Source organism: Ptychodera flava, chromosome 6 (genome assembly GCF_041260155.1).
Source record: "Ptychodera flava strain L36383 chromosome 6, AS_Pfla_20210202, whole genome shotgun sequence".
Lineage (NCBI taxonomy): Eukaryota > Metazoa > Hemichordata > Enteropneusta > Ptychoderidae > Ptychodera > Ptychodera flava.
This window is the reverse complement of record NC_091933.1, coordinates 36,211,185-36,237,701: the sequence shown is the minus strand read 5'-3', so window position 1 is coordinate 36,237,701 and position 26,517 is coordinate 36,211,185. Positions and strand designations below refer to the sequence as shown.

At 38.3% G+C, this 26,517-nt stretch overlaps 1 protein-coding gene across 1 annotated transcript; it reads left to right on the top strand.

Moving 5' to 3' along the window:
- Positions 1-1,571: 1,571 nt before the first annotated feature.
- On the top strand, positions 1,572-26,517 carry LOC139134470 (cadherin-23-like). The gene is made up of 21 exons (XM_070701330.1): positions 1,572-1,887; positions 9,181-9,356; positions 10,672-10,804; positions 12,607-12,794; positions 14,267-14,399; positions 14,604-14,791; positions 14,921-15,053; positions 15,461-15,645; positions 15,940-16,072; positions 16,660-16,847; positions 17,279-17,411; positions 19,317-19,504; positions 20,037-20,169; positions 20,473-20,606; positions 20,968-21,100; positions 21,577-21,764; positions 22,433-22,797; positions 23,165-23,382; positions 23,772-24,011; positions 25,908-26,131; positions 26,242-26,517. The coding sequence occupies exons 1-21, from the start codon at positions 1,812-1,814 to the stop codon at positions 26,515-26,517; spliced, it is 3,765 nt and encodes a 1,254-aa protein (XP_070557431.1). The 5' UTR covers positions 1,572-1,811.

Here is a 26,517-nt window from a genome sequence, read left to right as displayed (position 1 = left end):
TAACAAGTGCACACACTTCAAGATAAGGGACTGGTCAGTTTCTTCGGCCTGGGGATGGATTATTTTTTACCGACGTCAAAGTGGCCGACTCCTCCCATTCCAACTTTCGAAAACAAGGTGACCCCTTATTCCAACTTTCGAAAACAAGGTGACCCGCCCCCTGCGCGCGACAAAGGTAAAACAAAAGGTGGAATATCAATTCAATAATTCAGTATATATATATATATATATATATATATATATATATATATATATATATATATATAAACAGTTACTGTTGTAAGAAAAATTTGATTATAAAATATTAATGCATGTTGCTTCTAATACTGAATTCTCATAGAGGAAACAGAAAAGTATCAGGAACTTATTATGCTTTTCAAATGAACTGCAGATTTCATAATGATTAGTACACTTTACAAAACAGACTTTCAATTTACAGATATCAAGATATTTCTGACATATATCTCTGATATATTAAAGTACTGCACCAAAAGGGCTCACCAAAAATATTGAACATCCAGATATCTCTGATATATATATCTGATATATGGAAGTCATGCAGCTGAAGGGCATGCTGTGAGATAGGCCTTTGCTGCTAATACCTCCCCGTTTCACAATATGTGCATATCAGACATTAAAACATTAAACAGGAAGGTAAGCAGCAAAGGCCTGTGTGTTTGATATTTTAAAGTATAAAGCGCCCGAAGGGCGCGCCGAAATATTGTAAATATACAGATATCTCTGACATATATATATCTGATATATTAAAGTTTCACACTTAGAGGGGGCTCTAAATAATATGTCTTATTATAATAGTTAAAGTTACGCGCCCAAAGGGCGCGCCGAAAAATGCAACTGAATGATGAAATTTGTGGCTGGTACGATGCATTTGAGGCAAGTATGAGCCCGTGTCGAAATTCAAAAACACACTGACCCCCCCCCCCTGCCCTATTGGGCATTTCAAAAGCATGGTGACCCCCCCCCCTATCACCAAAGTAAAAAACAGGGTAACATCCCCCCCCGCCATGAATCCACCGCCTCCCCCCCCCCAGGCCGAAGAAACTGACCAGTCCCTAAAGGTCTATCAGACTGGTATATATACGTTTACTGTAATATGTTCAGGATACTACAATACTATGCTGGCGTGTCTCAAGTTTGGCAAGTATATCAAACACAAGAACATTTCAAACTCTGCAGTTGCGTAAAGTTAAAGGCTGAAGGAGACCCATAAATCGGTATTGACACTAGGAAAGTGCACACTATGCACTAGACAATGTTAAACGTCCTATCATATCGACATCGATTGGCGGTGCTCTCACCCATCAATTTGCTTGGACTGCGGATCAATAGAGTTGACTCAACACGTACGCACTGAAATCTCTGTTCTTTGCTATTATCTTCCATGACCACGTCATTGAATCAACTCATCGTGGGCACTTGTTGCGATAGGTATGGCTGGACAAAGGCTGGCAGGCCCATAAAGGCGCCCCTTGAGGATTTTATGTACGCACCAGTCGGTAATAAGGTCGTGGACGTTTTGGCAGGTGCAATAGCGCATGTCATCGATCAACGCTGGTATTTTTCTAGTGCCAGTCACGGTAGTGCCTTTGGCAATCACGGCTCTTGATTCTAGGTAAACGGAACGTTACCGAGGTTCTCCCTCCAAACTTGAGTGACGGTCAACGTGACATTTTCTTGCGGCTCGATTTACGAATCTTTTTAATCAACCTCCTTACAAGATAATTAAGTTGTCATGTGTAACCCGTTGCTGGTGATGGTGAAATGCCCATGATCGTTGAACTAAAGCAACCATGGCGTTTGAGCATATATGCTATCTGTTCCTGTTCCTGTGTTTGGCTTTGAAGTGCACGTTTGTGATTTCCATACGTAAGTATTTTTTTAAGTAGGTTTTACCTTGATATCACTTGTATATCGGAAAGCATGTAAGGCTGGAGGGGTGAACGAAACTTTTACCTGTCCCTTGTTATTCACAGTCAAGCTGAGCCAATGTCGTCACAAAGGTTTGATCAGACTTTCTTCACCGTACCACAGCTTGACCTGTAATGCCTTAAAACTGTAAGGCATAGTTAGTAAGTCTGATTATCCATGTGCAGTCATTTTAAGAATGATTTTTTGGCTTTTGTTAGGGCGTGTACTAAGTTGTTAAATGACATTATAGTGTATTTGATGTTGTTTATAGTGCCATTTCAGTAGACACGCCACTTAATGTAGGGGGAAGTAAGCTTTCAAGAAAACACACAAAGTGGCTTTTCCATGCATATTGATTACAACCCCTCCCCCATACAAAAACACAACAAAATAAAAACAAAAGTGATCAGGTTGCCAAGCAATTAAGCCGTTGCCTTATAACTAACTAAATTATTGTGTTGCGTTTCCCTCAAATTTATTCGAAAACAAGGAGGATCTGAGATACTGTATTGCAATTCAATATATGGTGTATAGCGTAGGCATTTAAGTCAGTTAATCACACGAAAATAAAACAAGATTTCACAACATTAAAACGTGGTTTCATCATTAAGAAAACCTAAATCCTCACTCTGCAATGTTTTTTATCTAAATACGACCGTTTTCAGAATTAGACAGCGTAGCCACTGCTGTGGACCGCAATAAAACTGTTTAAACTAGTTGGTTTCAGCTGTATAGCTAGCTGGCAAAGTCGAAATCATTATCAGATTCAAGATCTGCTTTTTACTCTGCATTTCAGTGTGGCGTGTTATACAGCTTAGCAGCTTCTGTTGGCTTATTTTGACTGCCTATGTGCAGAGTAAAAGCCGATTCTGAGTCATCTGACTCTTGCCGGCTTTGCAAGCTATAGCTACAGTTGAAACCAATTAGTGTAAACAGTTTAATTGCAGTTCACAGCAGTAGCTTCGCTGTCTACATGTAATTCTGAAAACGGTTGTATTTCGATAAAAACATTACAGTCAGGATTTATGTTAGGACGGTCAGCTGTTACACGGAGTTGTCATAATCGTTTTACCATCACTTCGTGTTTGTGATGCTGTATACCACAATGAGTTGTATACCGGTAGCGCCTGGTGACTTCCGATCCGCCCACCTGTGTTTTGACGTCACCATGGAAACACTCCGTGTAGAGAAACGACACTGAATCGAACGATCAAACGTTGTACGTTAGGCAGCGCATCTGAAATTACGCACCCGCTAATTTAATATCTTTTGTGAGTCATCAAATTCGATTGGTTAGTCTTTGTAAATCTTAATATCCAGATATGAGCTATTCATAATGAGGTCGTTTCGCGGACATTTCCATTACTTTGATAAACCGTTGACATTAATAAGTTTTCTCTAATCACAAGTCTTCAAAACAACCATGGAAACGAACAAATATTGCATTTTGTGATAACATGTTCACTTTGCAAACAACCCTGAGTTTGTGATTGATAAGAAAAGAAAAGAACGCGCATATAAATCTATCCGTGTGATCGCGGTTAAAGTAGCTGCAATGTAGAGCAGATTTTGACAAACAAAGAGAACTGCCAGTAACTCTTGTTGATAACCAAAGTTACGTCAAGTAGGAGGCTTGTGACGACGGTTTCTTCGTAAAGAAGTCTTGCACGAACGTCTCATATAAGAACACAGCAACTCGAGTGCACCGAGCGTCCATTGTCAAACACTCATGCCCTTCACAATAGCTGCGTTTTCCATTCAATGACCGTGTTGGCGACAAAAGACGAATGTCCCTAAATGCGACACGACCTCTACGTAGAAGATAATTAATCACTGTACGTATTGTCCGAAGGTTGACACTCTTTATCTTTCGTAAATAAATTCGATGTGAAAGTCAACCACCTGTCTGAGCACGGCAGTCTTTGACCAACGTAGGGGTTTATTATTTGAAATACCCCACTGAGTGTTCGGGCATATTATTTGTTGGAAACTGGTATCCAATGACAACCGACATTTTGGGTGCATTTGTCTTTTTAATGACGGGACGGACGGAATATCAAAGTATGATCGTAACATTCTATCGCATGCCACGGAAATGTATTGGTAATATTCTCAAGTAGTCTTACTCCAGTGAACGACAGAATTAGCTGAATAAGTATTGTAAAAACTATTTCTGTCACTTTCCATGGAACTTATTTATTTTAACTTTGATCGTAAAGAATGAATGGCATTGTCCATACATATATGTGATTGTACGTACGTAGTACGTAAGCACTTCGACAAGGTAGGGAATGAAGCAGTTTAAGAGAAGGTACAGTAGTGTACAATACAAGGCAGCACAACCCCATCCAGCAAGGTGTATTAAACGTTAACCTTTATGTATTTTTAGTCTATGGTTCGTCATTCTTTTATTGAAACTTATCAGCTCTGAAACTTACGTTTCAAAAGTAGATGTCGTCGTTATAATAATCTTAAAGACTCCGAAAACATGAAATTATCAGAACTTATGGGGCATACAAAATACCTAAGAATACTATAAAACCCAACAACAGCATTAAATAGTGTAACCCTCGGTTTAATTTCGGCAAATGATAAACAGCGATTAAAAGTTAAATCAAACAATTGAAGAGATTGGCATTTCAAATTTAAAATACTCACTCTGTAATGTGTATCGAAACGGCTCGACAGCACTCTAGGACGGTCAGCTGTTACACGACGCCGTCATAATCGTTTTACCATCACTGCGTGTTTGTGATGCTGTATACCACATATTAAAATGCCCTGTCAGTCGCATAGTCGAATAATATCGTAAACATCGCAACTTTTACAGCAAAAACGTAAATTGTGATTCGTACAACGAACATAATCGATCACAAATTAAAATAGAGCACTTGTTGGTCAAGTTTAGACCCTTTCTTTCCAAAAAATCCCCGGATTTGCAAGTTACAGTGCGTGTGAAAGTGCGCCGTGCTCACTGACAAGTTCTGGGGCTCGTTGTCTTTCGCGTAGGAAATTTTCGTAAATTTTAACAATTTTCATTGGTTCGCTGATAATATAATGGAAATAACAGACTTCGCCCTGACCATTAACGTTTATTTACGGGCACGGACGAGAGGAAAGCCAAAATTAACGGGCTTGGCAAGCCTCGTCCGTTAATTTTTGGCTTTCCTCTTGCCCTAGGGCGTCGTCCGTTATTTCTATAAATGTGCTGTGTACACCTTATTGTGACCTTCGATCAACCTGCCTTTGTTTTGACATCACCATGGAAACAGTCAATGTAGCGGAACGACACTGTGACCTGAATTGTTAAACTTATCGAATCGAACGATCAAACTTTGTGTGCTGCATCTGAAATTACGTGTCCGCTAATTTAATATGTTTTGATAGTCATCAAATTCAATTGGTTAGTCTTATAAATCTTAAACCAAGTATGAGCTATTCATAATGACATATTGCGTTACTTTGATAAACCGTTGGAATGAATATATTTTCCCTCATCATAAGTCTTCAAAACAACCATGGAAACGAATACATATTGCATTTTTGATAACATGTTAACTTTGCAAACAACTCTAAGTTTGTAATTGATAAAAAAGAACACGCATATTAAATCTCTTTATCATACGTGTTATATATGCCTGTATTGTCATTCTCCTATTGTTTAGACGGTACTGATATGAACCCGTATATTTAACATGTTAAAAGACGATTATATTTTCACTGTAATCGAACTACGCGTACGCATGACCTTCGTTGGTATGTTCATATACATATAAAACAGCTGAGCCAATAAGACTTATGACACTCCGAAACGTCATTGTGATTATGGTCAAAATTTTGTTATTTGCAGTCAGTTCACGGGCATTGCACTTAGGTACAAGTACAGTTGTACCAGAAACATACAAACGAACGCATTGAAAATTTGTATGTTTTGCCGACACCTTTCATCGTTCACGGCCGTTCCCATACGGTGCAGTGTTTTCATGTTTTCTACACCGCTGAAGATCACGGGCCCGGTTGACAGTGCATCATGATAGAACCGCTGTACGACAGGTTTCCTGTTGAAGAGTACCTAGGTGTTGAATTACATCGTTTACAGCCATAATTGAGCTACAAAAATCCAACCGCACTGAAAATACTCGCGACAGACAAGGTGCACGTATTAAATTTCCGATTTGTACCGTCAGTGAGATTCACAGATCATGATCGTGTCCGGTGGCACCGGCGCAGGTTTCGGATACAATGTTAAGATACTAGGGAAAGTTAAACTTTCGTTTAGGTTGTTAAAAGAAGTTTACTTTTAGGCAAGCCAGTAACGAAAATAACGAGCAGACGACGTAAATACCTTTGAAAAGTTTTATTCGTACAGCAACAAAACCACGAACGAGTTTCGACGTTCCAGCTTACAATGTACTGACTTCACGTTTTCCCTAATCCGCTAACAAATTCCTTTCTAAGATGGTAAATTCAGCATATTCGACGTCTGAGGACATGTACCATTCTTGGAGATAAACTGGCTGGTACGGCTATTATATCCACTGTGTATTGATAGATGTCGCAGAGCTGCTTGCAATATCTATGCTCTCAGCTGTGCAAACTCGAATTTGCTCGATTATGAAATCGAACGTTGGCCTGAGTTTGGCTGGCCTCATAACTTTCGCGAAGAGATGAGCTTATGTTTCAAAACACGAAAATACACTCATTTTACACACTCCAGCCTATGTTTTACGTCCGCTGCAATTTTAAACTCAAAATAAATCTTCTTCAAATTGTGAAAACCTGTGTTGACATCTTAATATTTATCAAAGCATGCATGTATGATAAAGGGTTTATTACACTACGTTTGGGCGACACCGGTCGTATTCTCGTGATGTGTCCGCATTTTGACTCGTGCTGCGCAACTCGTAAAAATAAGGACGCATCACTCGAATACGACGCGATATTGCCAAAACTTCGTGTAATAACCCCTAAACATGTGATCACTGTTGTAACTGTGATGTAGTGCAGGTGTTTACAAACAGGGACAACTGCCAGGAACTCTGGTTGTTAACCAAGGTTACGTCACGTAGGAGGCTTGTGATGACGGTTTCTTCGTAAAGAAGTCTTGCACGAACGTCTCTTATATGAACACATCCAATCGAGTGCACCAAGCGTCCATTGCCAAACACTTATGCCCTTCGCAATCGCTGTGTTCTCCATTCAATGACCGCGTTAGCGACAGACGACGACTGTCTTTAAATGAGACACGACGTCTGCGTGGAAGATGATTAATCACTGTACATATTGTTCGAAGGTTGACACTCTTTATCTTTCGTAAATAAATTCGATGTGAAAGTCAACCACCTCTCTAAGCAGGGCAGTCTTTGACCAACGTAGGGGTTTTTATTTGAAATACCCCACTAAGAGTTTGGGCCTGGCATTTTTTTGAAACAGTATTCAATGGCAATCGACGTTTTGGGTGCGTTTGTCTTTTTATGATGGAATGAGTAAACGGAAAATTAAAGTACCTTCCTAAGATTCTACCGCATGCAACGGAAAATCTAGGCTATTGGTTTACAACTGGTCTTACTCAAGTGGACTATCGAATTACCTGAATAAATATTGTCAAAGTATTCATGTCACTTTCCATGGAACGTTTCTTTTTACTTTGATCGTAAAGAATAAGTGGCATTGTCAACACATATAAGTGATGGTTATTTTCACAATCTTCCAAATTGGCGCAAAGAAAGTAACATTTCACGCTCACGATACATTAGCGTCCATGGACGCGATAAATCAAGTTGCAATTCCTCTGGATTTGTACTATAATAATACTGGGGCCACGAAATACCTGCACGGTATCGACAACATGGTCTTACTCGTTTACACATTTAAAAATTCAAGCAGTAACTTCTCTCTCGTGGAGGTACTCTGTGTACTACCGCCGTGTTCTATTGTATTTCAGCCAATGGTAATATTGATCTGCCATTGTTTTAATTAGTTATTTGTAGCATGCCATGCACTGGCAAGTGATAATTTGTACTTTTGTATCTTTTCTAATGTCGGTAGAAATCAAAGTTTTGTATGTCACCTTATTGTATACTTTATGGTGTCGGTGTCCGACATAGCAACGATATTATATAAATGGACACGCTATACTCACAGGAAAACTAACTTGGACCACGGTCACTCCTTTGTGAGTGACCGAGAGGAGATAGGACACAACTGACTCAAGCAGCTACAGTCACAGGCAGATTCATAGACTAATGTATCAGTGGCTGGGAGGTGAAGCCTAGCCATGGTTCCGTATTCAATTAACAAGTTCAAGTTCAACATCATCACTCGTCGTCAGTTCCCGCTTCTTTCCATTGATACGATAGTATGTTCGTATGCTTTCGACACGGTAGGGAATGAAGCAGTTTACGAGAAGGTACAGTGCTGTACAATATAGGCGGCACATACCCCACCCTTCACCAAGGTGTATTAACCGTGAACCTTTAGTTTATGTAATTTTAGTCTATAGGTCGTCACTCTTTTATTGAAACTTATCAGCTCTGAAACTCGCGTTTTCAAAGTAGATGCCTTGGTTGTGGCTCATCACTGTGCTGTGCTGTCGTTCGGTTAATATGGAGACTATTAACAAAAAGAAATTTATGAGAAAATAGGGGGCAAACAAAATACGTAGGTATGCTATAAAACCCAACAGCAGCCTTAAAAAGCACAACCCATCGTTTAATTTCGTCAAAAGATAAACATCGATTAAACCTGAAATCAAACAAATGAAGAGTTTTGCGATTATTACAAGTTGTAAACCGTTGAGGGCTACCGTAGTCGCACCGTAGCAACTATAACAATTTCTTTCAATGGTTGTTGCTCTTATTATATTTACTATATTCAAGTCTTGTAATGATTATACGGTGGTTATGATGATAATGATGTTGAATAACGATGATGATACATGTTAAAGCTCCAATAGCGATAACATTTCCTGTCGATTTCAGTATTTTTTAGTAAAAGTTTCTTGTTCCAGTCAATATTTACGTGGAAATGCCTATTGTTAAACATATCAACACAGCCTTCATGAATGTAGACGTGATGTTGAGGTTCGGGGGCTGTAACGGGCCTTTCCAAACAGTAAATTCTCCAGCCAGAAGAGCCAGAATGTCTTGGATGGAATCATGAAGTGTTCTGAGAAGAATCTAGAATCAAGAATGACGGTCTTTTTTTTATTTTAAAGCCATCATGTCACTCATTTTTTTTACGATTCAACAGCTTGTTCTATATCATACACTGGAAGTCCTTACCACATCGCCGAGAACAGCAACCTCGGAACAGACGTAGTCACCACAGCGGATTTCACACCTGTATTTCCTGGCACAGCTGCAAGTCCAGCGTACGAAATTACTTCGGCGGGAACGTTGTTTGCTATCGATGGTTCAACTGGAGTGGTAAGTATTTCTTTTATTTCTAACAGCAGTGATTTTCTCGACTGATCTTTGCGTTGATGGGTACAAGGATCTGGCCGTTCGAAAAACCCATAAATACGGGTTTTTTTACCAATGTTGTTCACACGGCTTTTCAAAGATAATTTAAGTCTTCATGGCGATGGGAACTCTTTTGCTAACGTTGGTTCCACTGGAGTAAAGAATTGTTTTATTTCTGTCTTTGGTTAATGACTATAAATTATTATTAAATAGTTATTTTGTTTTAACGCTCTCTCGACCGCCGTTCTATGCACCGATGAATCGTCACCGTATACAAATATCTGTATAGCTGTGGTAGAAACCCCATGAGCACATTTTTGTACATGTATAACCAATATCATTTTCAAAGTGAATTTAGGTCATATGCGAATATGATTTTTCGTGTCATTTGCTTTGGAGGTTTTGAGAACTGCCACCTAAATTCCAAAGCTACATATGTAGTGGGTTGCACACATCGGGTCGCATAGCAAACACCTCGGTCTCTGATAGATCTTCAAAACTGGTCTGTTCAGTTTTGCGCATTTCTATACTGTTATTTTGCACACCAATTTCTTTTACAGTAAATTTTATCGGCTCATTTTTAAAAAGTTTGAAATTAATATTCATCGCAAAGGATGAAAGTATATGATGAACTACAGAGGAACATTTCAAGTATGAATAAATTACCCAGTATCAACACGAACGTGACCATAGTTTTTCGGACTGTGGATGACAACTGTATGTGATGTAAACCAATGCTTTAATAACTCCGAAATTTTGTCTTCTTCCTCATTGCAATATCAAGTGAACTCATGAATGCGTTTCCGAAAAAGTTTAAATATTATGCATATTTTCATGTTCGAGATAATGGAATTTGAACTGGTGATATGAAAACGGAGCAGGCATTTTTCACAATTGTCCGGTGCTTTTAGTGCTTGTTATTTTCCGAAACTTCGTTAACTATCGGAACGTGTTTGTTTTCAATCACTGTTAAATCCCTATGACCGTGTGAACTACAACCAAATAAAAGTATAAAAATTCGACAGAGAAGAACGAATAATTGAACTTTAAAAACTCTCCTCAGTTTTCCTTTTCATTGCGAGGCCATTAGTTTTAATTCTGCAGCTGAGCTGCAATACAAGTGACAGTAAGTCGAAGAAAAAGATACTCGCTAGATGTGCTTTTCACAATGTTACAGTCGTTTTTAAGTGTGGCTTGGATGGTGCTCTTAGGAAGAAGAATGTGTTTTTCCCATAGAAACTTAGCTTTCAGACATGTTCCACACTCATTATTTACGCAGATATATGTGAATTCGGCTTTGGACTACGAAACTGACGGCGGGACTGGTATCACTATTGAGGTGACATGTCGACAGATTCCCGCTGACGACGCCGCATTCACGATTACTGTTTACATCGACGACGTGACTGAACGTAAGTTGTAGTATGTAGAGAAACCGCGTAGTTGTGATCAATCTGAGTCTTTAAATACTGACGCATAAATCCGATCCTAAAGTATTTGTCTTTTGGGCATTTTACCTACAACATTCTCCGGCAGGTCATTCAGGAGACTTGGGTCTCTCTTTCTGTTGGGTGATCTTTTGTCGTGCAAATAACATCGAATCTGCAGTCCTGGAAACATCAAATCTGTTGTCATGCAAACACTGATTTGAAATATATATATATATATATATATATATATATATATATATATATATATATATATATATATATATATATATATATATATATATAATATATATATTATATATATATATATATATATATATATATATATATATATATATATATTATATATATATATATATATATACACGCACATCAAGTACAAAGGAATGATATCTGTTATTTAAGTTTGATGCATCCTGCAATCCTCAGAAGAGAAAGGATTCTTAGATTGACACCCTTATTTATATAATTTATATGATTGGGACGGAACAATGATTGCAGGATGTATGAAACTTAAGTAACAGATATCATTACTTTGTACTTGAAGTAATTTGAACACGATTTGAACTAATTTGGGACAATTGGATCTTCATATTTTTCATATTTTTCAAAATGGTAGGTGCCCTATAGCTGAATGTTGCGATATTACAAATTACTCATAAAAACAAGTGTGTAGCGTAAAAAGAAAAGCAGATGAGCTTACATTTCCAAATTTTAAAGACTTTAGTTCATCATCCAATTATCACAAATTAGTCCCAATCGTGTTTTTGTGTTATTATTTATGACGCTCTGCTTTAACATCGACCACTGTAATTTCCTACGGGGACATCTGTATAAATATATATATATATATATATATATATATATATATATATATATATATATATATATATATATATATATATATATATATATATATATATATATATATATATATATATATATATATATATTTAAAAATTTTAAATATATATATATATATATATATATAATATATATATATATATATATATATATATTTAAAAACTATCTACTGTTGATTGACCAATCAGAGTGCTCAATTCTGGGTGTTTTATCTACTGGTAAAGCCTTCGTCACCAAATTCAATGTATAGGATAAAGCCCGAGTACGAGGGCTTTTCTGGTATATAAAGTCCAACCCAACGATAAAATGTCGATGTCTGACAAAGAATTCACCTACATTAATCTTGCCTCAATCTTCTGGGACCAAAACAAAAATCCATACATGGTAAAATGTGGTGGAAAGGGGAGGAGGAGGGCGTTGTTAAGCTCAGTTGAAATGGCCGCTTGCTTGGGGGACTGTCTGGGAAAAAAGAGGACCAGCTAGCAGGAGGACCTCCTGACCCCATCACAGGTGGCGCTGTATGAACGTTTGCAGGAGATAAAATTCCTTACTTTTGTAACTTTTTATATAATATGATATTATATATATATATATATATATATATATATATATATATATATATGTATGTATGTATGTATGTATGTATGTTCACTACCGATCAGCATAACTTCTTCGAAGCCATCGAACATTTCGGTCAAGACTTGTTCAGTGGCGATAAGATATTCAGAGCGAATGTTCCCTTTAACAGTTTAGAAAAGAATAGAATGTAAACAGAAACCATTTACTTACAAGGAGATCACTTGAAAGTAATCGTATATCGTATCATTTATAGAATCGTCTTTATATTTTTCATACTTTATGTTGTCCGAGATTAAATATAAATTACGTAATTTCGTTGACAGCATGTTCTGTAACCTGGTCAGCGCCACCTTTCCAGATAAATGAAAACTCACTCTCCGGCACAGCAATCATCAATGCCGGGGACATCACGGACAGTTTTCCAGAGACAAAGGCTGGGATTCCGTTTGACATTACAAACGTCAACCCTGGGCCGTCTGACCTATTTACAATTATCCAAAGTACAGGAGCCGTAAGTTCGTTTAAGCTCATCTGCCAGTACGATAATTTTCTCTGTGAAATAATAATTGTTGAGACTGTATCACCCCTATTTGTAACAATCAACCCTATTTGTAACACTAACCCAATTTGTAACAAAAGTTAACCCAATTTGTAACAAAACCTAATTTTCAAAGAACTTGGCCGTATTTGTTGAAATCTTGATGAAATATGCATATTTGTATGTTTGGGGGCAATTTTCTTTTTATTCCTTGTCGAAACTCATTTTTTCTGAAACTGCTTTTGTTACAAATAGGGTTGATTGTTACAAATACGGGTGAAGTGCAACCCTATTTGTAACAATAACCGTATTTGTAACCAATTTGTAACAAAAGTTTGCCCAATTTTAACAAACCGCTAATTTTCAAAAAAACTGGCCGTATAATTTGTTGAAATCTTAATGAAATATGCTTATTTATATATTTGGGGTAATTTCCTTTTTTTTCCTTGTCGAAACTCATCAAACTGCTCGTAAATTTCGTTGTGCAGGTTCCTAGGGATAAGAGGCCTACTCGTAAGATATAATCAAGTCGTCCAGATACATGCCAAAGGTTTGTTTTGGGGCAATTATCACAAATTTCGGTCAAAAATGTAAAAAATAACATTTTACAAATAGGGTTGATGTGTCAACCCAATTTGTAACAAGCAACCGTATTTGTAACACTAACCCAATTAGTAACAAAAGTTAACCCAATTTGTAACAAAACCTAATTTTCAAAAAAATGGCCTTATTTGTTGAAATCTTGGTAAAATATGCATATTTGTATTTTTGGGAACGATTTTCTTTTTTTCCCTTGTCGAAACTCATTTTTTCTGAAAATGCTTGACTGTCAGATTAAATTTCGTTGTGCAGGTTCCTAGGGATAATAGGCCTCGTCGTAAAAGATAACCAAGTTGTGCAGATACATGCCAAATGTTTGTTTTGGGGCAATTTTCACCAATTTCGGTCAAAATGTTAAAACTCTTGTTTTCTGACAGAAATCATACTAACCCTATATGGGGTTAACTTTTGTTACAAATAGGGTTGATTGTTAGAAATAGGGGTGACACGTCACCCCTATTTGTAACAATCAACCCTAATTGTAACAAAAGCAGTTTCAGAAAAGAATAGTTTCGACAAAGGAAAAACAAGGAAATTGCCCCAAACATACAAACATGCATATTTCATCAAGATTTCAACAAATACGGCCAAATGTTTTGAAAAATAGGTTTTGTTACAAATTGGGTTAGTGTTACAAATTGAGTTGATTGTTATAAATAGGGGTGATACAGAGACCGTGTACGGGAAGAATGTTTATTTTTCAGTGTTTGAACTTACGCACGTTTTCCATAAGCTAAATTTCCATCGTTTCTTTCATCAAAACGAACTATAGTGAGAATTTAACCATCATGCGTTAATTAAATTTGAACAGCAAATCATCGCGACGAACATTAACTTAATTACAGATCACGGTTGGCAGCAATGTACCTGATTACGAGACCCATGGTTCAACCCAGACGATAACGGTCACTTGCTATCAGGCATCTGGAAGTGATAGTGCCCAAGATGTCGTCATCAACATAGTAAACGTAGATGAAGGTAAAAGAATAAAATTGGCCTGTGTGGCACTGCGTGTGACAAGTATTGTAACATAAAGCGTACACGTCTTTGGTCCATGTATAAGACAGGCTATAGCTACGTTTTCAAGAAATAAAATGTCACTTGGGAATGATAAAATTTATTTCATATTCAATATAAGTTTTCATAATGAAATATGACTTATGAATTTCACATTACTTGCAGCCTGTTCAATAACTTTTGCAAGTGCCCTATATTCGGTAGCTGAGAACACAGCTTCCGGTTCTACCATCATTCCTCTGTCAGACATCACTGAAGATTTCCCGGAAGGAGCCGCATCCCCTAAATTTGTCATTGCTAGTGTGACTCCGGGTCCAACGTCATTATTCGATATCGACGGTACCACTGGTGTGGTAAGAAATTTAAATTCCGCTGCATTCTGAGCTCGATTTTCAATTGCTGTATTCGTTAAGCCTGAAAGCGGCTATAAGCACTTTGTCCTCAAAATGCGTAATGAAATTTTGAGGTAATTTCAATTGCAGTTGAAAGCTGGCAGCACTGTCCCAGACTTCGAAACTCATACAACAACGCAAACGGTGGACATCCAATGTAAACAGACAACCGATGTCAATGGCGTAGAATCCGTGACAATTACCATCACTGATGATCCTGAACGTAAGTATCTTGTTTGATGATAATGTCACGAATCGTCTTCTTTACCAAGAGCTTAATATGATTATATTTGCTCGAGGAAGATTCTAACTCTCAAACTATCTTAGAACACATCTACTAAAGTAACGAAAACCGCTGTTTAAACCGTTCGGCCATATCGCAACTTTATAAACGATTGGGAGAAGATGGAGAATGTACATGTTGCAAGTTTAAATGCGACTTCACATGACGCACATTCAAGCCTGGCATAGAATATGTCTGCAGCAACACATTTCTCGCACACACTAGATTTTTCAATTTCTTACAGTCTGGTAAACCTTATTATACGTGTTGATTGAAACATTAAGTCGTATAAAAATTAAAAGGATTTATCGATGGAATCTAATAATACCGACTTGTATACTTTACAGCCTGTAGCATCTCCTACACTGGAGGCCCATTTACGGTTCAAGAAAGTACCAATACCGGTCAAATTGTCATCGATTCTTCGAATGTCGTTTCCCAATTTGATGAAAATCAAGCATCGCCTGCATTTTCGATTACCGTCAGCCCAGGTGCGGACACGCTGTTCGATATCAACCCTACGACGGGAGCGGTAAGATGATATTTCAAATATTGATGTCTCAACACATAATGAGATATCGTTTTGCAAAACTTGGCAAGATTCAGATAAACTACGTTACCAGAACAATTATTAACATATCACTTATTTCACTTCACTTGCCACTACAAAATTTTCTTCGTTTCATATTTTAATTAGCTGCATTTTCACATATTTTTGCACATATGGTTTTGTTGAAAGCTACAACTATGGAAACGTTTTATAACCTTATTCAATCGGGTTCCTCCTCAAGACTCCTCGTTCATTTCTCCTTTTTACTTCCATCAGTTGCTGGTTGGTTCGACTCCCCCTGACTTCGAGACAGATGATGCAATTCAAACAATCACAGTGAGGTGTCATCAACAGAGCGGCAGAAGTGGTTCGACTGCTGTCACCGTTACCATAGAAAACGTCCTGGAAAGTAAGATCTATCATTAGAAAAATCATTCGAATTGTGCATTTTACAGACCTTAAAAAATTGCATTTCAAAACTATTACCATTAATCTGTATTGTCTTGGTTGTCCTCAAAACCAAAAGATTAAACCATGTTCGGTTTCTGTTTTGCCTGTAACCACCATCTAAACGAAATCACGGTCACGCAGCGCACGCATGTGGCCGACTTTATAATGTGTTTTATAGTTCACATTCCCTATAAACCAATAATCTTGGTGCATTTTCCCTGTTAGGTCTACATTAAAGTTAAAGAAAGCCAATAAAGACGAACAAAGAGGATTGAACTCTCGCCGTGCTTAACTCTCCTGACAAAAGCTCAACATTTATTTCACATTCTTTGCCTGCTCTGGTGAATAGTGAGTGAAACTAATGTGACTCAGTTTCGTTTAACATGTAGCCTGGGTTGGGTCAAAACTTGAGCCTCAACAAGTTATTTTCGTTGTCTCTTTTCTTGATGATGTTGACTGTTGCTTATCGTTTTATGTCTCCTCACACGTTCAGGAATCGTCTGAATTGTTTTGCAATAACATAAGTGAATGAAAATCGTTTCACAGATTGTTCACTGACTTGGTCAGCTCAGCCGTTTGACGTGGATGAGAACACCGCTGCCACAACGACCATTATCAGCACAGCGGATTTTTCAGAAACTTACCCGGAAGCCAAGACTGCACAACCATACGATATCACGGCAGTCAGTCCTGGACCTTCAAATTTATTCACTATCGACAAAACTACTGGGGAGGTAAGTTCTCGTAAACGTGATTACAAGGTGAATTGTGAATGAAGCGTTTAAAGGTGAGTCGTTTCTGTTCATTTATTCTGATTGGCCCAATAGCTGCAGTGTGTAGCACATGATGATCACTGAAATGTAGCGCCCACTGCTTCGAAGATTAGCGTAGGGCATAATTGTGTGTCCCACTTACGGTTCATATACATGATGTCCTTAATGTGTTTGCGGTTTTTTATAGACTTACAGTTCAGAGATCGACATCTTCAGTGTATTCTTTCGAAATTAGCCGCAACTTCGACGAAATTTTTCGCGTCATGGTGCGAGATACACGTCGATAACTGCGTCGATCTGTATGAAGAAGGTTGATTTTAATTTGCACAAAACTGCTCTGCATTAAACATTGATGCCATGGTGATTTAGTGCCATCTCTACCATCGTTCCAGATATCAATCGGAAGTGAAGTACCTGATTACGAGACCCATGGTTCAATTCAGACGGTGACGGTCACATGTTACCAGGCGACTGGAAATAACCATGAACAAGATGTCGTCATCAACATAAACGATGTCAACGAAGGTGGGTCGAAACCAAATGACGTTGTTTGCATGTCAGCCATTTCAAAGTAATGAGAATCAAGCTTACAGAACACTATATAGGCTGCATTCACAAACACCTCTGGAGGGCCGGGAGATTTCAGAGGGGACTTGAAAAAATTACATCATGTCAAGGGTATCTGAAAAAATTAACATTACGAAGGAGGGACTTGAAAATTTATTTAATATCAAATTTCTTTCCGAACACCTGGCATTCTCATTTCCTGCCATTTCCATTTTCGGTGCGCCCTTTGGGCGCATGTTTTAGGGTATATAAACAATTTATTGATGATTCAAGCAGCCACCTTGAGCCAAAAGATTTAGGTTGTCATGATTTCTACTTAACCAACCCCTCTGATGTGCAAAACTTTCCTCTGTAGTGACTAAAAGTTTCAACTTAACCCTTCAATAACAATTTCAGAAATAACTTATTTGACATTGGGTCTAGGTCAATGTCAAACGTTGATCATGTCACCGTATGTGCATTTTTTATTTTTTGAGGACTTTGACAGAATACAAACTATTTAGAATAGTGCATAGTTTCATCAATAATAACTGGACGCTTAAGGTCAAACAGTATTGAATAACAATTTGGGAGGTAATAACCCCTTTGTTATTTGTAGTTTCCTCATAAACTACAATACATAGTGAATCAACATTTCAGTGAAATTCCAAAATCAAATTTCTTTCACACACATGCATCTGTAAACATCCTAGTCTAATCAAGTACATTAATATCAATAATCTAGAATATATAAATATACAGATTTAATCAGTTTTGTATTGTAAAAAAAATATTCATAGTTTCCTCATAGACTACAATGTAAAGTGAAATAACATTTTGGTGAAATTCCAAAATAAAATTCTTGCACATATGCACCTATAACCATGTGATTCTAATCATGTACATTAATATCAATAAGGTAGAATCAAGAATTACACAGATTTAGCAAGTTTTGTATTGTAAAAAAATATTCATAATTTTCTTATAGACTACAATGTAAAGTGAATCATAACTTTCGGCGAAATTCCAAAATCAAGTTTCTTGTACACATATGCACCTGTAACCACCCTCTTCTAATCAAGTACAATTATATCAGTTATTTAGGGTCCATATATGCACAAATATTGCAAGTTTGATATTGGAAAAAAATTATTCACAGTTTTTTAGACGCCCATGTATAGGGGATCAACATTTTCGGCGAAATTCCAAAATTAAATTTCTTGTACACATATGCACATGTAACCACCCTCTTCTAATCAGGTACAATGTCAATTATTCAGGGTTCATATATGTACAAATATTGCAAGTTTCATATTGGAAAAAATATTCACAGTTTGCCAGGGACACCTATGGATAGTGGATCAACATTTTCGGTGAAATTCCAAAATTATTTTTTGTAAACACATGCACTTTTTATCTGCCACTTCAGTGAAGTACATTTATATGAATTATTGCTCTCATATAAATGTAGAGATATAGCTTGTTTTATGGAAAAATGTAAATAGTTTGCCCAATAGACTCCCATGTATCATGATTTGATATATTTGGACGAAGAATTGTGCGGGGCGGGGGACTTCAAAATTATAGCAAGTTAGAAGGGTGGACTTGAGCACATAGTGAGTTTGTTAGGGTATTTGAAAAAATTGGGAACTTTTTTTAGGAATCTCCCGAACCCCCCCCCCCTTCTCCCCCTCCAGAGGTGTTTGTGAATGGAGCCTTATCTATGCTTTCTAAACTGTAAGTTTCTAAAGATAATATTGCAAATCACCTTGATTTCTCGTATTCAATATGTATTTTAGTGTACAATTGACTACATTGACCAGCTTCAGAGAACATATAACGTTTGCCGTATCCCAACATACTGCATTGTCTTCCTATTTACAGATTGTTCCATCGCTTTGGCAAGTACTTCGTATTCGATAGCTGAGAACACAGCTTCCGGCTCTACCATCGTTCCGCTATCAGACATCACGGAAAATTTCCCGGAAGGAGCCGCATCCCCTAAGTTTGTCATTGCTAGTGTGACTCCGGGCCTAGCGACCCTCTTTGATATTGACGGCGCTACGGGGGAGGTAAACTATTGTAAAAGCTGAATTTCAGACGAATTTCTGGCGGTTGATCTAAACATTGACACACATTTGCACAACGTAAAATCCATTTATATATACTAAAACGAATCCTTGACTTGCTACAAGTCTGTGGGCATATTAACATCAAAATAGAATAAATTGAAGCAATAACGTTTAGCGGACTGTAGCGTTAGGTAGGCTGTTGCAAGATCGTGAGGTGAACGCGCTTGGGCAGCTAGTAACTGCTGCTGCCGGGAGAAGTCAAGCGACGGGGGCCAGTCTACACGAATCCATAGTTTATCTACTATTTTCCTTTTCCACTTTTCTTTAGGGACACTTTTTTATTCCTTAGCAGAAAATGGCACTGATGTGTGTGTGTGTGTGTGTGTGTGTGTGTGTGTGTGTGTGTGTGTGTGTGTTCGTTCCTTGGTGCAAATACAACCAGAATATAGGCATTCTATGCCGTTATGGACGCCTGACGTTGTTCGTCTACTTATCCAATGTCATTGCAAACTGAATTTAATGAACTTTGCAGCTGAAAGTAGGAAGCACCGTTCCTGACTTTGAAAACCATCCTGTGAGCCAGTCGGTGGAAATACAGTGCAAACAGACGACCAACAATGATGGCATATTCGTAGTCACCATCACCATTACCGATGAAGCTGAACGTACGTCGATTATTTTCACTCACCCTGATAAAGCCACGCGACTGCCAGCAGAACACCACTGAAAAGATCAAGTGGAACGTTATATGTACCTTTGAATCAACATTCTCACTGAAAACTTTTGTATCTTAATAAACTGCAGTCAGACGCAACCGTCAATCACGAAGTACTACACGGCACAGAAAATTGCAAAACATATGGAAATAAGAAAGCTGTACATTTTTGTAGCCGTAATCAAATACAAGGTTGACAACTTTCAAAACAGCTGAAGGTTCTAAAAATTCTGGACTTCTCCTTTTGTTACAGTTTGCAGCATCTCTTGGTCTGGCGGACCTTACTCTGTGACAGAAAACACCAGCACCGGCAGCATCGTCATTGATTCTACCGATGTTATTGCGGATTTCCCCGAGGGCGCAGCATCAACAGCATTTACCATTACGGTCAGTCCGGGACCAGATTCCCTATTTGATGCAAGCCCTCTTTCCGGAGCGGTATGTTCGTCAATTTTTTTTTCCATTATCATCCTTTAAAGGTACACGGTCATCTGTTCCAATTTTGCCACAGTTACCATGGAAAGAGAAATCTAACCAATCACAGATTTTAAGCGGGTGGCCGTTTTTTAAAACAGCGCCCTCACATGGGCATTTTAATACCAAGGAACGCCCCTTTGACCATATATGGGCATATTTAGATTACAGGTGACTGTATACCTTTAATTATTTCCATTATTAGTTGCCCTTTATGTTTCATGTGACATGACTAAGTAATGTTCCTGCTTTCAAATCCTCATGTTGTCTTCAGCTGTTAGTGGGGTCGACACCACCAGATTACGAGAATGACGCCACCACGCAGACAGTTACAATGACCTGTCACCAAGGTACTGGGAGAGATGATTCCAATGTGATAACTGTTACAATCGATGATGTTCCTGAAGGTGACGTATAATACTTTATTCTCGTGACGAATTTTGTTCTTTCAATACACTATGTACATATTACGCATGTTTTTTTGAAGTTGGTTGTGGTCCTTTGTTTGTTATTTTGCATATTCTGTCGGCAACTATCCGATCTTAAATATCCACTTTCTATTATTATACACAAGTGCCGCAATAATGATTCTTTCGGTTACAATATGTCAATGATGATGATGATGACGACGACAACAACGATGATGATAATGATGACGATAACGATGATGATAGAGGTGATGATGATGATGATGATGATCATCATCATCATCATCATCATCATCATCGTGGTGGTGGTGGTGATGGTTTTGATAGAGTAGGTCATACTTGTGTGCAATGTGTGTTGCAGTATGAATCTTCTAGTAAGGCGACAGATATTAGTGATTTTCATCAAATAAATCAGAAATGATCTTTTAAAACCGAGTTTCTTGTATTTCCTCCAGTATGTGGAATAACATGGACTAATGCGATGTACAGCGTTGATGAGAATTCCACTCCAAACACACCAATAATCGACGCAACCGACGTCTCGGGAACTTTCCCAGAAACACCTGCGAGTCCTAAATACGCGATAAACCGTGTTGAGCCAGGGCCGGCTGATTTATTCAACATATTACCAAATGACGGTTCGGTAAGAATTGCTCAGATACACCGTTCCTTTTCTAAGAAACGCACATAATATAAATTTCATACTTTTGATATTTTAGCAAATGTTCAAGGCTCTTGCACAGTTCATTGGTACCAAAACAGTGCGTACTATGCCACAACAAATTAAAGTGTTTTGCTTAGAATAGTCATTAGTCTACTTCAAGAATGAGCCGTTGAGCTAGGATTACAACATTAACACGATTGGAACTAATTTGGGATAATTGGACAGAACTAATGTCGGTTTAATCTGCAAAGGCGAGTTCATCTGTTTTACTCTTAAAACAATGCACTTATTTTTATGAGTACTTTGTAATATTGCAACATTCAGATACGGCTCTTGAGAAATTTGAGAAATTTGAGAAATTTGAAAAATATAAAGATCGAATTCTCCAAAAATTAGTTCCAATCGTGTTTATTTTAAAGTTACATTCGAAGAATGTGTGAAGTGCTATTGGATTGATGCACTAATATCGTGTTTAATATATTCCCGCTAAACGTTGGTATCAAACAGCATACAAACTGAAAGACATTACTGTATACTAGCAAATAGTCTCAAGTCTGCGTCTTTTCGATGCCATGATGTGCAAGGACGCAATTCATGTATGTCACTACCACAGTGATGATTGTCCGTCATTCACCTTGTCATCGCAGATAACTGTCGGCAGCATCGTACCGGATTTCGAAACACACACTCCAATACAGACCATATATGTCGACTGCTTCCAAGATCCAGGTCTCGACGGCACGTACTCCGTTGACGTAACCATAAACGACGTCAACGAAGTTGCCGTCATACGAAACTTGCCGGCCGCCGTTCAGATATCAGAATCCATAGGAATGTCTGTGGCCATCTTCTCAGTCTCATATTTCGACCAGGAGGGAGACTCAGTCACCGTCGGCATAGCGTCACAAAATCCAAACACTCCGGCATTCACAATAAGCGATGGAAATAAAGTCGTGACACCAGCAGGGTTAGACTATGACCTTGGAAATAGAATTTTCACTCTTGATATAACGTAAGATATTGTTAACAAGAGCTAAGTGTTTCTCTTTGACGTTGAATTTCGGACTCAAGTGCAATTAACATGTGATAATTGTCAAATTGGCGGCCTCTATGATATAACATTTACATTGCAACGAAAGTGATACTTATTGATACATTTTGTCCACATCAAAAGCAGCGCACGATTTTACGAGCCTACATAATGTGGTAACCAAATCTTCTGGCACATCACTTTCATAAGTAGAGTCGTTCCACTTGAAGTGGGTCGATTTATAGCTTGAATACACGTGCTTATAGTCCCTTTATATAACCCTGCAAATATTTCCAATAAGTCGTCTTCAACTCATTTTTGTGAAAATCGTCTTCATCACCATTCACAGTGTCGATGACGGTACCACTACCAGTGTTTCATCAACGCTGCAAATTAATCTTCTCAATGAACTGGACGAAACGCCCTCTTTTGGCCAGGTGTCGTACAGCGGTACCGTCGAAGATGGCGCTGGATATGGAACACGTGTTACGTGGAATGGGGCCGCAGATCCAAAACTCGATTTATCTGATGATGACGTTGATGACGTTTTGAGTTATTACCTTACTGGTAATCTTTCTAGTCAATTTTTTTTATATAGTCTCTCTTTGTCCAACTTTCCTGTGGTGTGAATCAGTTTGTATTATATACTTATTTTTGTAATATGTCTACTTTTCACCTGTTTAATCTTCGTTTGTTATTCAACGTACTTCAAAAGACCATAGACCCTCGAGAAAACTCGAGGGTCTATGAAAAGACATAGCATTTAACCATATATAGTAGAAACTTCGACTTTCTATGATTTAACATATTTGCACACGACATCAATCCATGCTCTTTTACTTTAATTTAATTTAATTTACCCAATGCTATGACCGAACCAATATCTCCACTTCGCCTCGGGGCAGTTCTCTACACGCCTGTCTCTAAGAAGTAACTTCCTTTTGCCTCCCAAACAGGTACAAATGCAGCACATTTCAATTGCGACCAACAGACAGGGTCAATTTCAACAGCAAAGGTCGTGGAAGCCGATGGCACAGCTGCCGTTGGAACATATCCGTTGACGCTTTCCGTGGTAGACCTGGCCGGAAGTAGTGCGACGACTGGTATTTCTATCACGGTTAATGACGCCAATGACAACTACCCGACGTTCAATCCATCTGCTGTCGTGTCAACTATTCCAGAGAACAGTGCGGCAGGTAACTTTGCAGAGCCCCCGTAGACTTAGTTTGCAAACTCTCTACTTCGCCCTTGAGGGCGGTTTAGCGCCAGCGATTTAGTCCCTAAGTATCGAAAGACATGTGTCAAATGAAGCTCATAGGTGTATATCCCGGTATCGCGGATTTTTCTCTGAATCAAATTATGTAGAATTATTCATTTTGTATGATTTTATCAACGCTTTCTGGGATTAAGCTGAAAGACAAAACATTCAATTGCTTGCTTGCTTTAATATGTATCTGTACTGGGAAAAAGTTTCTGTTTACGAAAAAAAGGCGCTTCGGCAAGATATGTTCGGACTCTCAAACTTTTACAATTCTTTTCTGACATACCACTTGTGGGGGTTCATTTTAAAGCTCTTGGTGTAAGAAAACCTTTTGTCGGCTTAATTTTTCGAAAGTCGAAAGTTTTATTTTTTATCCATGGAGTTAACGCAGGGATAGCGGCCAATCTGAATTATCGGTAAATCTTGGGTTATTTGTTTCTCTTGCACCAAAATTTGCACGGTGACTCCCGATTTTTATTCTTGATGTAGTAAGAGAATGGCTGAAAGTTTCATTAACGAAAGCGTGAACAAAAGTTTAAGTCCTTCACTTTCGAGGTGCATAATACCTTAAAGTTGATGTTTCTTTATGAAATACTTTGATATCAATAATGTGAATGCATGATATATATCCTAGCCATACTGATTGCCATGGATTGTAGCTTGCTAGAATCAGCATTAGACTGCGTTCACAAACAGCTCTGGAGGGGGCCGGGAGATTTCAAAAAAGTTCTCAGATTTTTTCAATACCCCCCTAACAAACCCGCAATGTGTTCAAGTCCCCCTTCTGATTTGCTATAATTTTGAAGTCCCCCTCGTAAGTGTCAAACGTTCAGTTGCCGTATGTACATCTATGAAGGATACAAATGCATGTGTGCGACATAAATTTGATTTTGGAATTTCACTGAAAATGTTGATTCACTATACATTGTAGGCTATGAGGAAACTACAAATAAAACACAGGTTATCATCTCCCAAATTGTTATTCAAAGGTTGTTTGACCTGAAGCTTCCAGTTGTTGTTGATGACACTATGCACTAGTTTGTATGCACTATTCTAAATAGTTGTATTCTGTCAAAGTCCTCAAAAAATAAAAATGTACATACGGCAACTGAACGTTTGACACTGATCTTTACCCAATTTATTGTGAATGGAAGAATGATATCAAATAAGCTATCTCCCACATTGTTATTGAAAGGTTAAGTTGAAACTTTTAGTCATTATAAAAGACAGCTTTGCACAACAGAGGGGTTGGGTAAGTAGAAATCATGACAACCTAATCTTTTGCCTCAATGTGGCTGCTTTGATCATCAATACATTGTTTAATATACCCTAAAATTTGCACCCGAAGGACGCGCTGAAAATGGAAATGGCAGGAAATGAAAGTGCCAGAAGGTATTTGAAAAGGATATTCAATAAATTTTAGTTCCCCCCCCCCTTGCAACGTCAATTCTTGTCAGATCCCCTTGGCGTGTTGTAATTTTTTTCAAGCCCCCCCCCCTTAAATCCCCCCCCTCCTGAGGTGTTTGTGAATGCAGCTCGTTGACACGTATTCCGGTTTATACTTGGAAAAATATCCTATCTTTCTCGATCCGTCCTGAATGTAAATGGAATAATAGACAAGTTTTTGTCGGCCGCTCTATAAATATATTGAAGGCACTGATCAGTGTAACTCACTTCTCTCAGAGTATCAACTTCTCCAACCATGTCACAAGATCGTAAGCGTCTTACCTTGAATTTGCAAAACCGTGAATTAGTCGCAAGGTGCATGAGCTATTATTACATGTATGAGTCACACCATTCAAAATTTCTTAACGTCACACATCTCTTGCAGGAGTCACCGCCGCCGCCCTGACAGTGTCTGACCTTGACTCTGGTGCATTTGGAACGGTGACATTGTCCATCGCCAGCGGCGACGGAGGTAAATTCGCATTACAGGGAAACGATTTGGTGACCACAGCCGATCCCTTGGACTATGAAACAAGTGATTCGTACAATATCATCATTGAAGCTACCGACGGTGGCGGTCTGACGAGTAGTGCTACCGTCATCGTTTATGTAAGTAATTACAGAAGCTCGAGAGCAAATGAATGTATATCGTAATTTATGATTAGAAAACTATGGAGAGGTATTTAAGGCTTTCTCTCGATTGGAACACTGTCTTACAGGTGTCTCCGGTGAACGAATTTGCACCAGCATTTACGTCATTTCCAAGTACGGCTGTTACAATTCCGGAAGATTCTAGCACTGGGTTCGAAGTGCTGGCCACAGCAGACATAGCAGCCACTGACAACGACGATGGAAAAGACGGAGAGATACAATTCTCCATTACCTCAGTCACTGGTGAGAGAACATGGACTCGCCAAATTTCGCTTTTCAATATACTATTTTCAATTTATCACACGAAAGTAGTAAAGAAAGCGTGGACAACTGGGATTAAGTAA